This window comes from Carcharhinus amblyrhynchos, chromosome 11 (assembly GCF_965287045.1).
Source record: "Carcharhinus amblyrhynchos chromosome 11, sCarAmb.v2.hapA, whole genome shotgun sequence".
In the NCBI taxonomy this organism is placed as follows: domain Eukaryota; kingdom Metazoa; phylum Chordata; class Chondrichthyes; order Carcharhiniformes; family Carcharhinidae; genus Carcharhinus; species Carcharhinus amblyrhynchos.
Genome location: NC_137334.1, coordinates 95,953,083 through 95,969,354, shown reverse-complemented (window position 1 = coordinate 95,969,354; position 16,272 = coordinate 95,953,083). Strand labels below are relative to the sequence as shown.

Sequence of the window (16,272 nt, the reverse complement as noted above, 5' to 3'; positions counted from 1 at the left end):
GTGGGGGTGGTGAACTAGGATGTGGTCTCATATGACCTCAAGTTTACAGAGAGTAGAATTTGGGAGAGAGTTTGTGAGGAACCGTGGGCGTGGATGAGGGTTACAGCTGAGCTGAGGTTGGAGTGAGGTGGTGATGATCCCAATCTGTAATCCCTGCTTCTGACCACAGTGAGGAAATATCTGCCTCTCCCTGCAGTCCAGCCAGAGCAGAGCCATTGAGCAGTTGGAGTGAGTTGGTCTTCATGCCAATTTGGGTAGGAGAAGTGGGGGGATTTGGGGTGGGGGGGTGCGGAGGGGGGATTGGGGGGGGTGGTTGCGGAGGGGGGATTTGGGGTGGGGGGGTGCGGAGGGGGGATTGGGGGGGCGGGTGCGGAGGGGGGATTTGGGGTGGGGGGGTGCGGAGGGGGGATTGGGGGGGCGGGTGCGGAGGGGGGATTTGGGGTGGGGGGGTGCGGAGGGGGGATTGGGGGGGCGGGGGCGGAGGGGTGCTTCCAGGTTCAATATCCTGGCAGCTTGAGGAAGCAGAGGGATGGTTAAATGTTCAGGGGTGTGACCCTGAGAGAGGGGCAGCCTGAGTAATGGGGTTTTGCCTGCTGTACTGACCAGTCAGTTTGTAATTATTAACGCTGACACTCTCTCTCTTCCAGGGAACAGTTGCTGATTTTGCTCCACTGACCAGTCCCATGATCCCATCTCTGGTCATCCATTGTATCAATGAAATTGAACAGAGGGGATTGCAGGAGGTGAGAAACTTTGTACAGAGTGAAGTTTAGCAGAGAGTCTGTGTGTGTCTGTCTGTGATCCATGCGAGGGTTTTGGGGGACCTGTTTGTGGGTTAATTGCTATTGAGGGAGTATCAGATGGTCAGTGGGTGGGGGTCAGGGGGGTGTATGAGCCTCCCTGGTTCCATTTGCTTTGTGTTGAGCAGGCTCAGGGTGCTGGAAGTTGCTGAGTGTGTGGTGGGGGTGTGAGTGGGCTGCGGTGTGTTGGGCTGGTCCGTTGTTCTGACGCTGCCTCTCTCTCTCCCCCCCTCCCAGCCTGGGATTTACCGGGTACCGGGTGGTGAGCGGATTGTGAGGGAGCTGAAAGAGAATTATGTGCGAGGGAAGGGTCTCCCATTGCTGAGCCGAGTCTCCAACATCCATGTGGTTTGTGGGTTACTGAAAGACTTTCTCCGCAAACTGAAAGAACCTCTCGTCACCTTCAAGCTCCACTCGATGTTCATGGCAGTGACGGGTAAGGCAGTCCCTCCTGGGGGATTGGGGGGGGGTTGGGTGCAGGGGGGCAGTGACGGGTGAGGCGGGTCTACCCAGTGGGGGCAGGTGGGTGCGGCCGTCCTGCCCATCCAGGGAACAGCTTCCTATTGCCCGTGTTCTGTAAAATTCTGTACACACGGATTGGATTTTATTCCTAATGTTGGATCCTTTCTGGATGTTTATGGGATTAACACCACAGAAAGAGGCCTTTTTGTCCATCTGTTCTGTGCTGGTGTTGGGCCTCCTTGTCTCTATCCCTCCGTTGTTATCCAGATTCCGTTTCAATCCAGCCGCACTATTTTTGGTCCAATAGATCCTTAAGGAATCGCAGCCTGACATCACAGGGAAATGTCATGTGAACCAGTCTTTGTCTCACTTTAGCTGTGGGAGGAGCACATACACACAGCTCTGCTGCTGATGGCCACAAGTGTTTTATGTTTGGATAAATATTCCCACGTGCCTAAATGTACCCAATCCCTAATGAGTGATTTATATCTGGATAGATAAATGACACTATTTGCCTCACCGTTTTCCCCCAGCCAAGTGAAACATCATCTCTGTTCAGCTTTAAAACATTCTGTGTTATTTTAAAAACCTCCGTCAGGTCCTCCCTCAGTTTTCCCTTGGTCCCTGTCACCAGGTTGGATTTCTAACCCTTCCTGATGGTTGGAATCTCTCTGCTCTGACATTCTTTCCACTCCAGTCCCATGACCCCCATCCTTGTGTCTAATGTAGACAAATGCTCCGAGTTTGATTTAATCAAACTGTGAAACAAACTTAACTGTTTCTGTCTCTCTAACCTTTAGTTTACAGCACAAAAAGTGACCATTCGGCCTATCGGGTTGGTACTAGCTCGGCTGATTAAACAGGCCACCCAGTCTAATTGCACTTTCCCACATGAACTGTGCTCTCCCCAGCTACTGGTCCATTGGCTGTGATCAAAGTCTTGGTTACTGGCAATGGGAGTTAATCAGAGGATTGGAAGTGTGAGAATTTCTTGATTAAACCATTGCCAGTTTCTTAAAAACAGGTAAGGTGGGAAATTTAGTTTGATTTTCTTTAATGTGAATTCACTGAGTGATGTTAGCTCAGTGATAATGTGTGGGGCAGGGGGTGGGGATACATACCAGCCAGGAATGGGGTGTGGGGTAAATACCAATGATGAATATTCCACTGGTGATGATTTTAATTTGGGAATGTTTGGATTCGAACACACACATCTCTGGTTTTGTCCAGAGTAGAGATACCCAATGGGATACCAATGTCCTTTAGGGAAGGAAGCTTCGATCAGTCCCAGGCCAATGTGGTCACACCCCTGGCAGCATCACCTGTCACCGTTATGGTGAATTGGGTGTTACTGTGCAGACTGGCTTTCTGATTCTTTAAGAACAAGAGCTGCCATGAATCCCAGCTGTCTGTGTTGAAGATATTCCCGGTGTGCGGTTGGGCAGGAATTCAGGAACGCTGAGTGTCCTGTTAGCAGAGTGAGGTTCCAGCCTGGGTTTATACTGTCTTCCTCTCTCTCTGTAGACCTCCCAGATGATCAGAGTAGCAGGAACCTGAGCCAGGCTGTACACAGCCTGCCCCGAGCTAACCGAGACACACTGGCCTTCCTCATCATCCACCTTCAGAGGTAAGGCCCTCGGATCACAAGCTGGTTGGATGCTCGTAATGTTCTCCAAGCAGATCAAGGTTCATGTCCTCGTGTTTTACAGATTTACTGCGCTGTTATGTTCTATGACTTGTCTTTCTATGTAACTGCAAAGCATCTTGGTCTTTGCGTGCAGTGTAGGAAGGATTTCAGCAGAGTTTTACACAGCAAGATCCCACAAGCAGAAACGGAATGAATGGCTACTATGTTGGGCTGATGGTGAATTGTGCCGTTGGATTCTCAACCTGTACCAGAGGAGCAGGCAGGATCTGGACTGAGCGTGGCACTGGGGGGGCTGCTGCTTGGGGGTGCTGTGGCTGGGGAGGGGAGGGGAGGGAGTGTTGTGGCTGGGGAGGTGGGGGGGAGCTGCTGGGGGAGTGCTGTGGTCGGGGTGGTCCCAGGTTGAGGTCTGTGCAAGTGCCTAGAGCCTGCTTAGCAGGTGTTCAGGTTGTAAGGCCTGGTTTGGGGTTTTGTCAGTGAGGAGGTAGACGGAGCAATGATTTCTGCCCCTCTGTCTATCCCCTGCCAGGGTGATGGCGAGCCCTGAGTGTCGAATGGATAAACACAGCATTGCCAGGATCTTTGGTCCGACCATCGTGGGCCATTCCCACCCCAACCCAAACCCGCTGGAGGTCTTTGAGGACACAAAACGCCAACCAAAGGTTAGTGTCCAATCATCGGGACTCTGATTGGTGGGGGGACTGGTTCTAGGGTTCGACTGCCCTATTGCAGGGAGGCATGGACAAGTTGGGCCGAAGGGCCTGTTTCCATGCTGTAAACCTCTGTGACTCTATTCCATTGGAGCTTTGGGAGGGAGGGAATGAGATGGAAAAGTTCAAGCAACTGAAGGTGGAAGGGTAAGGATATAGAATGAAGCAGCGTGGGGGAGGCTATTCAGCCCATTCTGCCTGTGCTGGCTCAATGAAAGCCATACAGGAAGGCAGTGGTGCAGTGATATTGTCACTGGATTAGTAATCTGGAGACCCAGGTTCAAATCCCACCGCAGCGGATAGTGAAATTACAGGTTTATCAATGACCATGAAACCATTATCGATTGTCAGGATAAACCCACCTGGTTCATTAATGTCCTTTAGGGAAGGAAATCTGCCATCCTTACCCAGTCTGGCCTACATGTGACTCCAGAGTCACAGCAATTTGATTACATCGAAACAATGTTGTGCCGAGCTATGACCGAACCCAAGATCAAGCTATCCCACTCCCTACCATTCTGGTGTACTCCATGTGCCTATCCAATAACCACTTAAAAATTCCTAAAGTGTCCAACTCCACTATCACCGCAGGCAGTGCATTCCACACCCCAACCACTCTGAGTAAAGAATCTACCTCGGACATCCCTCCTATATCTCCCACCATGAACCTTATAGTTATGCCCCTTAGTAGGCTGATACCAGAGTTGAGGGGGTTGAGCTATGAGGAGAGGCTGAATAAACTAGGCTTGTACTTGTTAGAGTTTAGAAGAATGAGGAGGGGAAATCTCATTGAGACGTATAAGATGATGAATGGGATGGATAGGATAGAGGTGGAGAGACTCTTCCCGCTCAAAAAAGACAGTAGGACTAGGGGGCACAGCCTCAAGATAAAGGGGAGGCGGTTTAGAACAGAGTTGAGGAGGAACTTCTTCACTCAAAGGGCGGTGAATCTCTGGAATTCTCTGCCCGTTGAAGTGGTGGAGGCTGCCTCGCTAAATATTTTTAAGACGCGGGTTGATGGGTTTTTGATAAGAGAGGGGATTAAGGGTTATGGGGAGAGGGCGGGAAAGTGGAACTGAGCCACGACAGATCAGCCATGATCTTATTGAATGGCGGGGCAGGCTCGAAGGGCTAGATGGCCTACTCCTGCTCCTATTTCTTATGTTCTTATGTAACAGCTACATCCACCCGAGGAAATAGTCTCTGCACGTCCACTCCATCAATCCCCCTCATCGTCTTATAACCCTCTATTAAGTCGCCTCTCATCCTCCTCTGCTCTAAAGAGAAAAGCCCCAGTTCCCTCAATCTTTCCTCATAAGACCTACCCTCCAAACCAGGCAGCATCCTGGTAAATCTCCTCTGCACTCTCTCCATTGCTTCCACATCCTTCTTATAGTGAGGTGACCAGAACTGCACACAATATTCCAAATGTGGTCTCACCAAGGTCCGGTATAGTTGCAGCATAACCCCACGGTTCTTAAACTCAAACCCCCTGTTAATAAACACTAACACACTATAAGCCTTCTTCACGGCTCTATCCACTTGAGTGGCAACCTTCAGAGATCTGTGGATATGAACCCCAAGATCTCTCTGTTTCTCCACATTCCTCAGAACCCTGCTGTTGACCCTGCAATCTGCATTCATGTTTGTCCTACCAAAATGAATCACCTCGCACTTGGCTGATGCTTTAACTGCCCCTCTGGAATGGCTGAGTGAGACACACAGTTCAAGGGTGACTCGTGATGGGTGATAAAGGCTGGTCCAGCCAGTGACCGACACCCCCACCTCTCCGCCCGTCACCCCCCCTGCCCCCACCCCCGCCAGTCAAATAAAAAATAATTGGACCTTTCTCCATAGGCCTGAGAATTTTCCTATTGATTTATTGAATCTGCTTCCATCCTTTCAACAAATTGCAAAAACTCTGCATCTTTTGAATAAAGATAAAAATTTACTCATTGCCTCTGATTCTGTTGTTAATTTAAATCTGTCTCTGGTTACTGACCCTCTTGTCACTGTAAACACTCTCTCCCAATTTACTCTATCACAACACTGCAATTAAATTTCCCTTTTAACTGTCTCTGCTCCAAGGGCAACAACCCCAGCTTCTCCAGTCTCCACATTGAGGGAAGTCCCTCATCCCTGGGAACATTAGTAAATCTCCCAGAGGAACGGGCCGTGTGGAAAGACTCTGCTTTAGTCACTGGGGTCGTCAACTACGCGCTCAGAAGACTAAGGAAATTTGGCATGTCCGCTACAACTCTCTCCAACTTTTACTGATGCCCCATAGAAAGCATTCTTTCTGGTTGGATCACAGCTCGGTCTGGACTCCTGCTCTGCCCAAGACTGCAAGGAACTACAAAAAGGTTGTGAATGAAGCCCAGTCCATCACACAAACCAGCCTCCCATCCATTGACTCTGTCTACACTTCCCACTGCCTCAGCAAAGCTGCCAGCATAATTAAGGACCCCACGCACCCCGGACATTCTCTCTTCCATCTTTTTCCATAGGGAAAATGATACAAAAGTCTGAGGTCCCGTACCAACCGACTCGAGAACAGCTTCTTCCCTGCTGCTGTCAGACTTTTGAATGGACCTGCCTCACATTAAGTTGATCTTTCTCTGCACCCTAGCTATGACTGTAACACTACATTCTGCACTCTCTCTTGTTTCCTTCTCTATGAATGGTATGCTTTGTCTGTATAGTGCCCAAGAAACAATTCTTTTTACTGTATGTTAATACACGTGACAATAATAAATCAAATCAACACAGTGAGGGGGTGATGGTGCCTCCTTGGAGGGTATGTCAGAGTGGATCTGATTTGGAGGCTGGGGAGAGGGGAGGAGGGACAGTATCCGTGACGGAGACACTGAAATCTGACAGTGATTTTTGGATTTTTTTTTGTTCTATCCAATGACAAACACACACTGATACAGAACATTGCCAGGCTGTAACTGTCTCAGTGCACTGGGGAGTCATTACACTAACCCATTTACACACTGTTCCCAAAGTGAATTTATCATTCAAAATGAAATTAGATGGAATTAAATCCACACACTGTTCCAACTACCACCTGTCACCATTCACCTCCACAAAAGAAAAATAATCTTTGAATTCATTCCTGGGATGTTGGCATCGCTGGCTAGACCAGCATCTAATGCCCATCCCTAATTACCCCTTGAGAAGGTGCTGGTGAGCTGCCTTGAACCGCTGCAGGCAACGTGGTGTAGGTACACCCACAGCGCTGTTAGGGAGGAAATTCCAGGATTTTGACCGTGAAACTGCAAAGGAATGGCTGATATATTTCCAAGTCAGAATGGTGAGTGACTTGGAGGGGAACGTCCGGGTGGGGGTGTTCCCAGGTATCTGCTGCTTTTGTCCTTCTAGATGGAAGTGGTTGTGGGTTTGGAAGGTGCTGCCTAAGGAGCCTTGGGGATTTGCTGGTGCCCTGAGTTGCACCCGCAGTCCAAAGATGTGTAGGTAAGATGGATTAGTCATGGTAAATACACAGGGTAATGGAGATAGGGGAGAGTGATGGTCTTTTGGAGAGTCAGTGCAGATACGATGGGCTGAATGGCCTCTTTCTGCACTGTAGGGGTTCTATGGCACTGGGCAGATTCTGTACATTGGCACTGATTAGCAGTTTGTGTTAAAGATCCTGCATCGGGACTCATGCTGGATTCTTGATTTCCGACGTTGGTTTTGATTATTTCACCGTAGCTGCTCTTCCATTTTCAATCCCTCTTCCAGCCACTCCCTCCCCTCCCTCTCTCTCCAAACTCCTCCAGGGCCATCACCCTCTAACACCGTTCTCCAATACTGAACCCTTGTCCAGCTCCCTGAATTTCATTGCTTCTCCGTTCTGCCTCCAGTTTTCCAGCTTCAAAACTCTGGAATAATCCCTCTGCTTCTCCCCATCTCTCCCTTTGTCTTCCTGCTTTCTCAGCCCCCCCCTGTGGCTCTGACATTCATACACGTCCCAGTGTGTTTGGGAGATTAAGCCGTGTTCGGAACACTAGAGACCCTGCACCAATCGAACTGTAAAAATGGCAAAATAAAGAAGGGTAGAGGGGAAGAGAGAGAGAGAGAGAGAGAGAGAGAGGTGGGGAGGACAGACACAGACTGGAGGGGGAAGAGAGTCTTACTGCAGGGGGAGACTCAGGCTGGGCAGCTATTGACAGAAAGAGGTGACCATGTGCCTCCTGGTGGATACATCAGGGGGTGCAGGAGGTGAATGGCAGAGTGACTGCTCTGGAGGCGCAGGGTGAGTTTTGAGAGCTAGGAGACAGCAAGAAAGTCCAGAAACGGTGGGAAGATTTATTTTGGAATGTTTGAACGTTCGAGAGGGAAATTCTACTATCCTGGGAGTGTTTGATGGGGGGGACAGTGTAGAGTGAGCTTTACTCTGTATCTAACCCCATTTCACTCACTGGTAAAGGGAAAATTGAGATTGGCAACTTTCCTGGGATGTGGGCATTGCTGGCTAGACCAGCATTTATTGCCCATGCTTAATTGCCCCTTGAGAAGGTGGTGGTGAGCTGCCTTCTTGAACCTGGTTCTGTTCCTGAGGTGTAGGTACACCCACAGTGCTGTTTGGGAGGGAGTTCCAGGATTTTGACCCAGTGACAGTGAAGGAACGGTGATATATTTCCAAGTCAGGATGGTGAGTGAGTTAGAGGGGAACTTTCAGATGGGGGTGTTCCCATGTATCTGCTGCTCTTGTCCATCTCTGATAGAGGTGGTGGGATTGGGACATTCTTTGAGAGTTTTGGTGAATTTCCGCTGTGTAGTTTCAGCACTGTATTCCAAACTGTCCTGTTGTAATGTTTTGGAGAAGTCGGGTTGCGCTCTCTCTATCACTTCACTGCTGTTGTATTTTCTTCTTTCCTTCAGGTTATGGAGCAGCTTCTCTCCATGTCCCCCGATTACTGGAACCAGCTGGTGGGACAGGAGACTGGCCAAGGGGGTCCCAGCAACACCCAACCAGGTCTGCTCCTATCGGGTGAGGGTGCTGCTCTTTGGGGTCAGGCCTTGAGTCTTGGTGAAGCTAATGAGGAAATTGAGTGTGGAGTGATCGGAGTTTGTATGTCTGCCTGTAGACAGTGATGGCCGAGGTCAGCTTGAGGAGGGAAAGGGAGGGGATAGATCGACAGAGCAGTGTGTGTGTGTGTGGGCGCTGCACAGATTAACATAATGATGCTGATGAGACACACCTTAGCTAAAGTGTAGTCAGCAGCCAATCGGAACACAGAGTCCACGTGAGCAGGTCTGACTGGGAAAACCTGGATCAATTCTGGGAGCTCTCGGAATTACAGAATTGGTCATTCATCGCTTCTCGGCCTCTTGGCTAAGATCAAGTGTAGTATCAACATGCTGTGCTTGGTTGGAGTCATTAGGTTACATTTCAGCTTCATTTGAAGCAGTTTTAGAACATAGAACATAGAACACTGCAGCACAAACAGGCCCTTCGGCCCACGAGTTGTGCCGATCACATCAACACCTACCAACCTACAGACCTATCTATAACCCTCAATCTCATTAAACCCCATATACTCATCCAGAAGTCTTTTAAAAGACCCCAGCGAGTTCGCCTCCACCACCACTGACGGCAGCCGATTCCATTCACTCACCACCCTCTGAGTGAAAAACTTACCCCTAACATCACTTCTGTACTTTCCTCCCCGCACCTTAAACCTGTGTCCTCTCGTAGCGACCATTTCAACCTGGGGAAATAGCCTCTGAGAGTCCACCCTATCTATTCCTCTCAACATTTTGTAAACTTCTATCAGGTCGCCTCTCAACCTTCGTCTCTCCAGGGAAAAGAGTCCCAGCTCCCTCAACCTAACTTCATAAGGCATGCCTCCCAGTCCAGGCAACATCCTTGTAAATCTCCTCTGTACCCTCTCAATAGCTTCTACATCTTTTCCTATAGTGAGGCGACCAGAACTGCGCACAATACTCCAAATGAGGCCTGACAAGGGTCTTATAAAGTTGCAGCATTACCTCCCAACTCCTAAACTCAATCCCTCGATTAATGAAGGCCAGTACACCATACGCCTTCTTGACCACCTCCTCCACCTGCGAGGCCGATTTAAGAGTCCTGTGGACCCGGACCCCAAGATCCTTCTGCTCCTCAACACTACTCAGACTTCTGCCCTTGATAGTGTACTCGTTCATCCCGTTGGTTCTGCCAAAATGGACGACTACACATTTATCTGCATTGAAGTCCATCTGCCACTTCTCCGCCCAGTCCTGCATCCTATCTATGTCCTGCTGCAACTTTTGCCATCCTTCCAGATCATCCACAACACCACCGACCTTCGTGTCATCAGCGAACTTACTTACCCATCCCTCCACTTCCTCATCCAGGTCATTTATGAAAATGACAAACAACAAGGGTCCCAGAACAGATCCTTGAGGCACTCCGCTGGTGACTGACCTCCATTCAGAAAAAGCCCCATCCACAACCACTCTCTGCCTTCTGCAGGCAAGCCAGTTCTGGATCCACAAGGCCAAAGGCCCTTGGATCCCATGGCCTCTCACCTTCTCAAGAAGTCTTGCATGGGGGACCTTATCAAACGCCTTGCTGAAGTCCATGTACACTATGTCCACGGCACTTCCTTCGTCAATGTGTTCAGTCACATTATCGAAGAACTCAACTAGGCTTGTAAGGCACGACCTGCCCTTGACAAATCCATGCTGACTATTCCTGATCATGTCAAACCTCTCCAAATGTTCGTAAATCTTGTCCCTCAGAAGCCTTTCCATCAGCTTACCAACCACTGAGGTCAGACTCACCGGTCGGTAATTTCCCGGGCTATCTCTGTTCCCTTTCTTGAAAATAGGAACTACATCCGCAATCCTCCGGAACCTCTCCCGTCTCCATTGACGACGCAAAGATCATCGCCAGATGCCGCTTTTAAAAGCGGCATCTCAGCCTTTTGGCTAAGATGCAAATGAGATCAAGCCTTGGAGGAGGATCCATACCTACTCCAATCAGCTTGGATCATGTAGATCAAACCCAAGGCAGGAGGTGAGAGCTCTGTCTTGTCAGCTTGGATCGGGAATGTCCCAACTTGTTGGGACTCTGGATTGGATTGAGTTGGAATAAAGTGTAAAAAAAATTACAGAATTGATCATTTACATCCACCTGAAGGGGCAGGTCCTCTGCTCAATATCTGTCAGTGCGGCGCTCTCTCTGCGCCGACCCTGGGCTGGCGGTGCGGCGCTCAGTGTGGTGTTCGGACTCCAGTGGTGTCTTCTGATTGGCAGTGGGGGTGGTGTTGGTGTCAGCCCTGCACCCTCCATTCCCCTCTCCTTATCTTCCTGGCCTCTAATCTCTCTCCCGTCCTTCCCTAGGGAACTTGTTTAAACCGCTGACCTCCCCTGAAGTTGCTGAGATGATGAACCAGTCTCCCAGCTGCTGTATGCACCCTGCTCTCCTGGCCATGTGAGTAGCAGCAGAGGGAGAGCGGGAGGGTGGAGAGAGAGAGACGTGAGGGGTTTCTGTCATTAATGTATCTGCCTTCCTATTCCAACAGGTCTGGAAAGATTTTCCAGTCACCGACCCTGAGTTAAACATGAAAGTGACAAAGCAAAGTCTTCCAGAACCTTCTCGGAACATCTCCCACTCAGTATAAAATCCGCAGCCTGGAACCCACCCTGTCTCCGGGTTCCCTCTGACACAGTCAGGAATTCAATGCCTCGCGTTTCCCTTTTGCTGTTTCTCTGTTTTGGCCGATGGGTGGGGGGGGTGGGTGTGTGGGTGGGGGCGTGCGGAAAGCCGGGCTGGGGTGAGGGGGGAGGAGCTGGGAGTGTCCCGGAGGGGAGTGTGAACGGATGGTATGGATTGGGTTGGAGGAGAGTGCACAGCTGAACTCCCTGTTCCTGATGCATTCCCTGGATTATTATGTAGATGGGGGAGGGGGAGATGGGGGGGTGAGGAGAAGGGGGGGCGCGGGAGGGAAGGACATGTTTTCTGACACTATCCCTATCATTGTCTGCGCTGTAATAAAATAATTGCATTCACCAATCCTCTTATTTTGAAATAATTTATCCCCCGGTCTGTCGGAAGATTGGGGAGGTGGGGAAGGAGGGAGGGGAGTTTGAGACTCCGATACCAGCACTGAGCTCAAACACTGATGTTTCTCGAGTCCCCAACAGCTCAAGTGACTGGAATTCTAACCTGTCGTCATCATAAATCCCACAGAGCAAGAGAAAATCCAACTTCCAAATTAGTATCTGCTTTTATTCATTTGTGGGACATGGGTGTTGCTGGCTGGCCAGCATTTATTACCCATCCCTAACGGTCCTTGAGAAGGTGGTGGTGAGCTGTCGCCTTAACTCACTGCAGTCCGAGGTGTAGGTACACCCACTGTGCTGTTAGAAAGGGAATTCCAGGATTTTGACCTAATGACAGTGAAGAAAGTGATATATTTCCAAGTCAGAATGGTGAGTGACTGGGAGGGGAACCTCCAGGTGGGGGGTGTTCCCAGGTATCTGCTGCCCTTGTCCTTCTAGGTGATTGCAGTCATGGGTTTGAACGTGGTTGTCACTGTGGCTTGGTGGAGGGACTGGATGTGATGCCAATCAAGCAGGGCTGCTTTTTCCCGAATGGTCTTGTGTTGTTGGAGCTGCACCCATCCAGGCAAGTGGGGAGTATTCCATCACACTCCTGACTTGTGCCTTGTGTATAGTGGACAGGCTTTGGGGAGACAGGAGGTGAGTTACTCACTGTAAAATTCCCAGCCTCTGACCTGCTGTGGTAGCCACAGTATTTATATGGCTGGGTCCAGATCAGTTTTTGGTCAATGGTAACCCCCAGGATGTTGACAGTGGGGGATTCAGTGATGGTTACATGATTGAATGTTAAGGGGTGGTGGTTTGAGTGTCTCTTATTGGTGATGGTCATTGCTTGGTATTTGTGTAGTGCAAATGTTATTTGCCATTTGTCAGCCCAACCTGGATATTGTCCAGACCTTGTTGCATTTGGATATGGTCTGCTTCAGTATCTGAAGAGTCTCGAATGATGCTGAACATTGTGCAATCACTGGCGAACATCCCCAATTCTGACCTTATGATGGAGGGAAGGTCATTGATGAAGCAGCTGAGGATGGTTGGGCCTCGGACACTCCCCTGAGAGACTCCTGCAGAGATGTCCCGGAGCTGAGATGACTGACCCTCCACAACCACAACCATCTTCCTATGTACCGGGTCTGACTCCAACAGTGGTGAGTTTTCCTGCTAATACCAGTTGATTCCAGTTTTGCTCGAGCTCCTCGAAGTCACACTCAGTTGAATGTTGCCTTGATGTTAAGGGCTGTCACTCTCACCTCCCCTCTGAAATTCAGCTCCTTTGTCCACGTTTGAACCAAGGCTGGAATGAGGTCAGGAGCTGAGTGACCCCCTGGAGAAACCCAAACTGGGCGTCGCTGAGCAGGTGCTGGGGATAGTGTTGTCGATGACCCTTTCATCACTTAGAAACATATATGGAAATTCAGAGTAGGCCATTCAGCCCTTTGAGCTCCTCCACCATTATGATTGTGATTGATGTTCACATTCAATAGTCTGACCCTGCCTTACCCCCCAATATTGCTGCATTCCTTCAGTCCCGAGAGCTATAGAAATACACAGAAAATAGAAGCTTTGCTGATGATTGAGAGTGGACTGGGCAGTAATTGGCTGGTTGGATTTATTCTGCTCCCTGTGTACAGGACATACCTGGGCAATTTTCCTTGTAAATGCCAGTGTTGTAACCGTACTGGAAGAGCTTGGCTTGGGTGTGGAATGTTCTGGAACACCAAGTCTTCAGTACTATTGCTGGAATGTTATCAGGGCCCGTAGCCTTTGCAGTGTCCACTGTCTCCAACTGTTTCTGGATATCACGGGGAGTGAATCGAATTGGCTGGAGACTGGTACCTGAGATGCTGAGGACCACTGGAGGAGGCCGGAGATGGATCATCCACTCAGCACTTCTGGCTGAAGATTACTGCGAATACTGCAGCAGGCGACGGTGCAGAGGGACCTCGGGGTCCTTGTGCATGAGTCGCAAAAACCCAGCTTGCAGGTGCAGCAGGTGGTCAGGAAGGCGAATGGGATGCTGGCCTTCATAGCGAGGGGGATTGAATATAAAAGTAGGGAGGTCTTGCTGCGGCTGTACAGGGCACTGGTGAGGCCGCAGCTGGAGTACTGTGTGCAGTTTTGGACGCCGTACTTACGCAAGGATATTTTGGCCTTGGAGGGAGTGCAGAGGAGGTTTACTAGGCTGATGCCGGAGCTAAGGGGGTTGAGCTATGAGGAGAGGCTGAATAAACCCTCATGGTAGGCTGATAGAAAAGGTGAAGGCTCATGGGATACAAGGCCAGGTATGTAGATGGGTGGAGAACTGGCTTGGGAGGAGGAGACAGCGAGTAGTAGTGGAAGGCTCCTTTTCCAATTGGAGGCCTGTCACCAGTGGTGTGCCGCAGGGCTCGGTACTTGGACCTCTTCTATTTGTGGTATATATTAATGACTTGGAAGAGGGGGTAGGTGGTGTGATCAGCAAATTTGCTGATGACACTAAGATGGTTGGATTGGCGGGTACTGAGGAGCAGTGCCTGGCAATGCAACAGGACATAGACAGGCTGGTAGATTGGGCAGATAGATGGCAAATGGAATTTAATCCGGAGAAATGCGAGGTGATGCACTTTGGCCGGAATAATGTGGAGGGGAGTTATACGATAAAAGGTAGAACTATCCGGAGTATAGATACGCAGAGAGACCTGGGGGTGCAAGTGCACAAGTCCCTGAAGGTGTCGGTGCAGGTGCAGAATGTGATGAGGAAAGCGTATGGTATGTTAGCCTTCATAGGAAGAGGTATAGAATATAAGAGTAGGAGTCTGATGTTGCAGTTGTATAGAACGTTGGTTAGGCCTCACTTGGAGTACTGCGTCCAGTTCTGGTTGCCGTACTACCGGAAGGATGTAGAGATCCTGGAGAGAGTGCAGAGGAGATTTACCAGGATGTTGCCTGGTATGGAAGGGCTGTCTTACGAGGAAAGATTGAATGAACTTTGGCTGTTTTCCCTTGAGAGACGTCGGCTGAGGGGGGATCTAATAGAGGTTTATAAGATTATGAAGGGGATAGATAGAGTAAATGGTGGTAAGCTTTTTCCGCTATTAGAAATGGATAGAACGAGGGGTCACGGGCTTAGGGTGAGGGGGGCTAGGTATAAGACAAATATTAGAGGGCAGTTTTTCACGCAAAGGGTAGTGGGGGTGTGGAATGCACTGCCGAGTAAGGTGGTGGAAGCAGGCACGCTAGGGTTGTTTAAGAGTCACTTAGACAGCCATATGAGCGGGCTACATATAGGGGGATATAGTAGGTCTTACTAAATATTGTAGGCTTGGGAATACGTTTTGCCTCAGGGATGTTAGTCTTTGCCTGTTTAATAATGAATTTTTTTGTCTCCACAGGCATTTAAGTCCAGCAAGGGGCATGCATGCGGCAGGTTGTAGTGGGCTGCTCTTGGACGTTGCTTCGGGAGTTGCCTATTGCTTCATGTCGTTAGTGTGCTTAAACTGGACCATCTCGAGGGCAACATGACAGCTCAGAGACTATCTCTGTTGCTGTGCGGACACATGGATTTGGGCCTGTGTCTGTGGGAGTTTGCACGTTCTCCCCGTGGTTGCGTGGGTTTCCTCCGGGTGCTCCGGTTTCCTCCCACATCCCCCAAAGATGTGCTTTTAGGCTGATTGGGTACTAAATTGGACCTCCCTGATCCTCGCACGTTAGGCGTAGACTAAAATCATGAATAGGTCACTGAGACAGTGGGACGGCGGCGCGGGCTTGTTGGGCCGAAGGGCCTGTTTCCCGTGCTGTGTTGTTCTTTGTAAACTAGGCTTGTACTCGTTAGAGTTTAGAAGAATGAGGGGAGATCTCATTGAGACATATAAGATGATGAATGGGATGAATAGGATAGAGGTGGAGAGACTCTTCCCGCTCAGAAAGGACAGTAGGACTAGGGGGCACAGCCTCAAGATAAAGGGGGGGCGGTTTAGAACGGAGTTGAGGAGGAACTTCTTCACTCAAAGGGTGGTGAATCTCTGGAATTCTCTGCCCGTTGAAGTGGTGGAGGCTGCCTTGCTAAATATTTTTAAGAAGCGGGTTGATGGGTTCTTGATAAGAGAGGGGATTAAGGGTTATGGGGAGAGGGCGGGAAAGTGGAACTGAGCCACGACAGATCAGCCATGATCTTATTGAATGGCGGGGCAGGCTCGAAGGGCTAGATGGCCTACTCCTGCTCCTACTACTTATGTTCTTATGTTATCTGCACAGATGTGCTGGGCTCCTCGATCATTGAGGATGGGGATATTTATGGAGCCTCCTCTTCCAGTGAGTTGTTTAATTGTCCACCACCATTCACAGCGGGATGTATCAGGACTGCAGAGCTGGGATCTGATCTGTTGGCTGTGGAATTATTTAACTGTTGCACCTGAGTTGACCATTGGCTGATCTCACCAAGCGTGGAATTTGAGTGGAAATTGGGTCTGGTTGATGTGTTTTGTTGTTGCTACAGTTAGAATTGCCTGTGTGACAGTCAGACTCACCGCACGGACACACGGCACTGGGATATGTTGTTGAGAATTACTGAACGAAGCAGCTCAGGAATCCATTCAGC

General features: G+C 49.7%; 1 protein-coding gene across 1 annotated transcript in view; it reads left to right on the top strand.

The window, feature by feature from the left end:
- Positions 1 to 11,068, top strand: part of LOC145350234 (rac GTPase-activating protein 1-like) — a 40,767-nt gene extending 29,699 nt beyond the window's left edge. Inside the window, exons 10-15 of the mRNA XM_080199295.1 lie at positions 648 to 743; positions 1,038 to 1,236; positions 2,787 to 2,889; positions 3,437 to 3,569; positions 8,508 to 8,616; positions 10,974 to 11,068. Of these exons, the coding sequence (XP_080055421.1) occupies positions 648 to 743; positions 1,038 to 1,236; positions 2,787 to 2,889; positions 3,437 to 3,569; positions 8,508 to 8,616; positions 10,974 to 11,068 (735 nt within the window). The remainder of the gene's footprint in view (positions 1 to 647; positions 744 to 1,037; positions 1,237 to 2,786; positions 2,890 to 3,436; positions 3,570 to 8,507; positions 8,617 to 10,973) is intronic.
- The last annotated feature ends 5,204 nt before the right edge of the window (positions 11,069 to 16,272 follow it).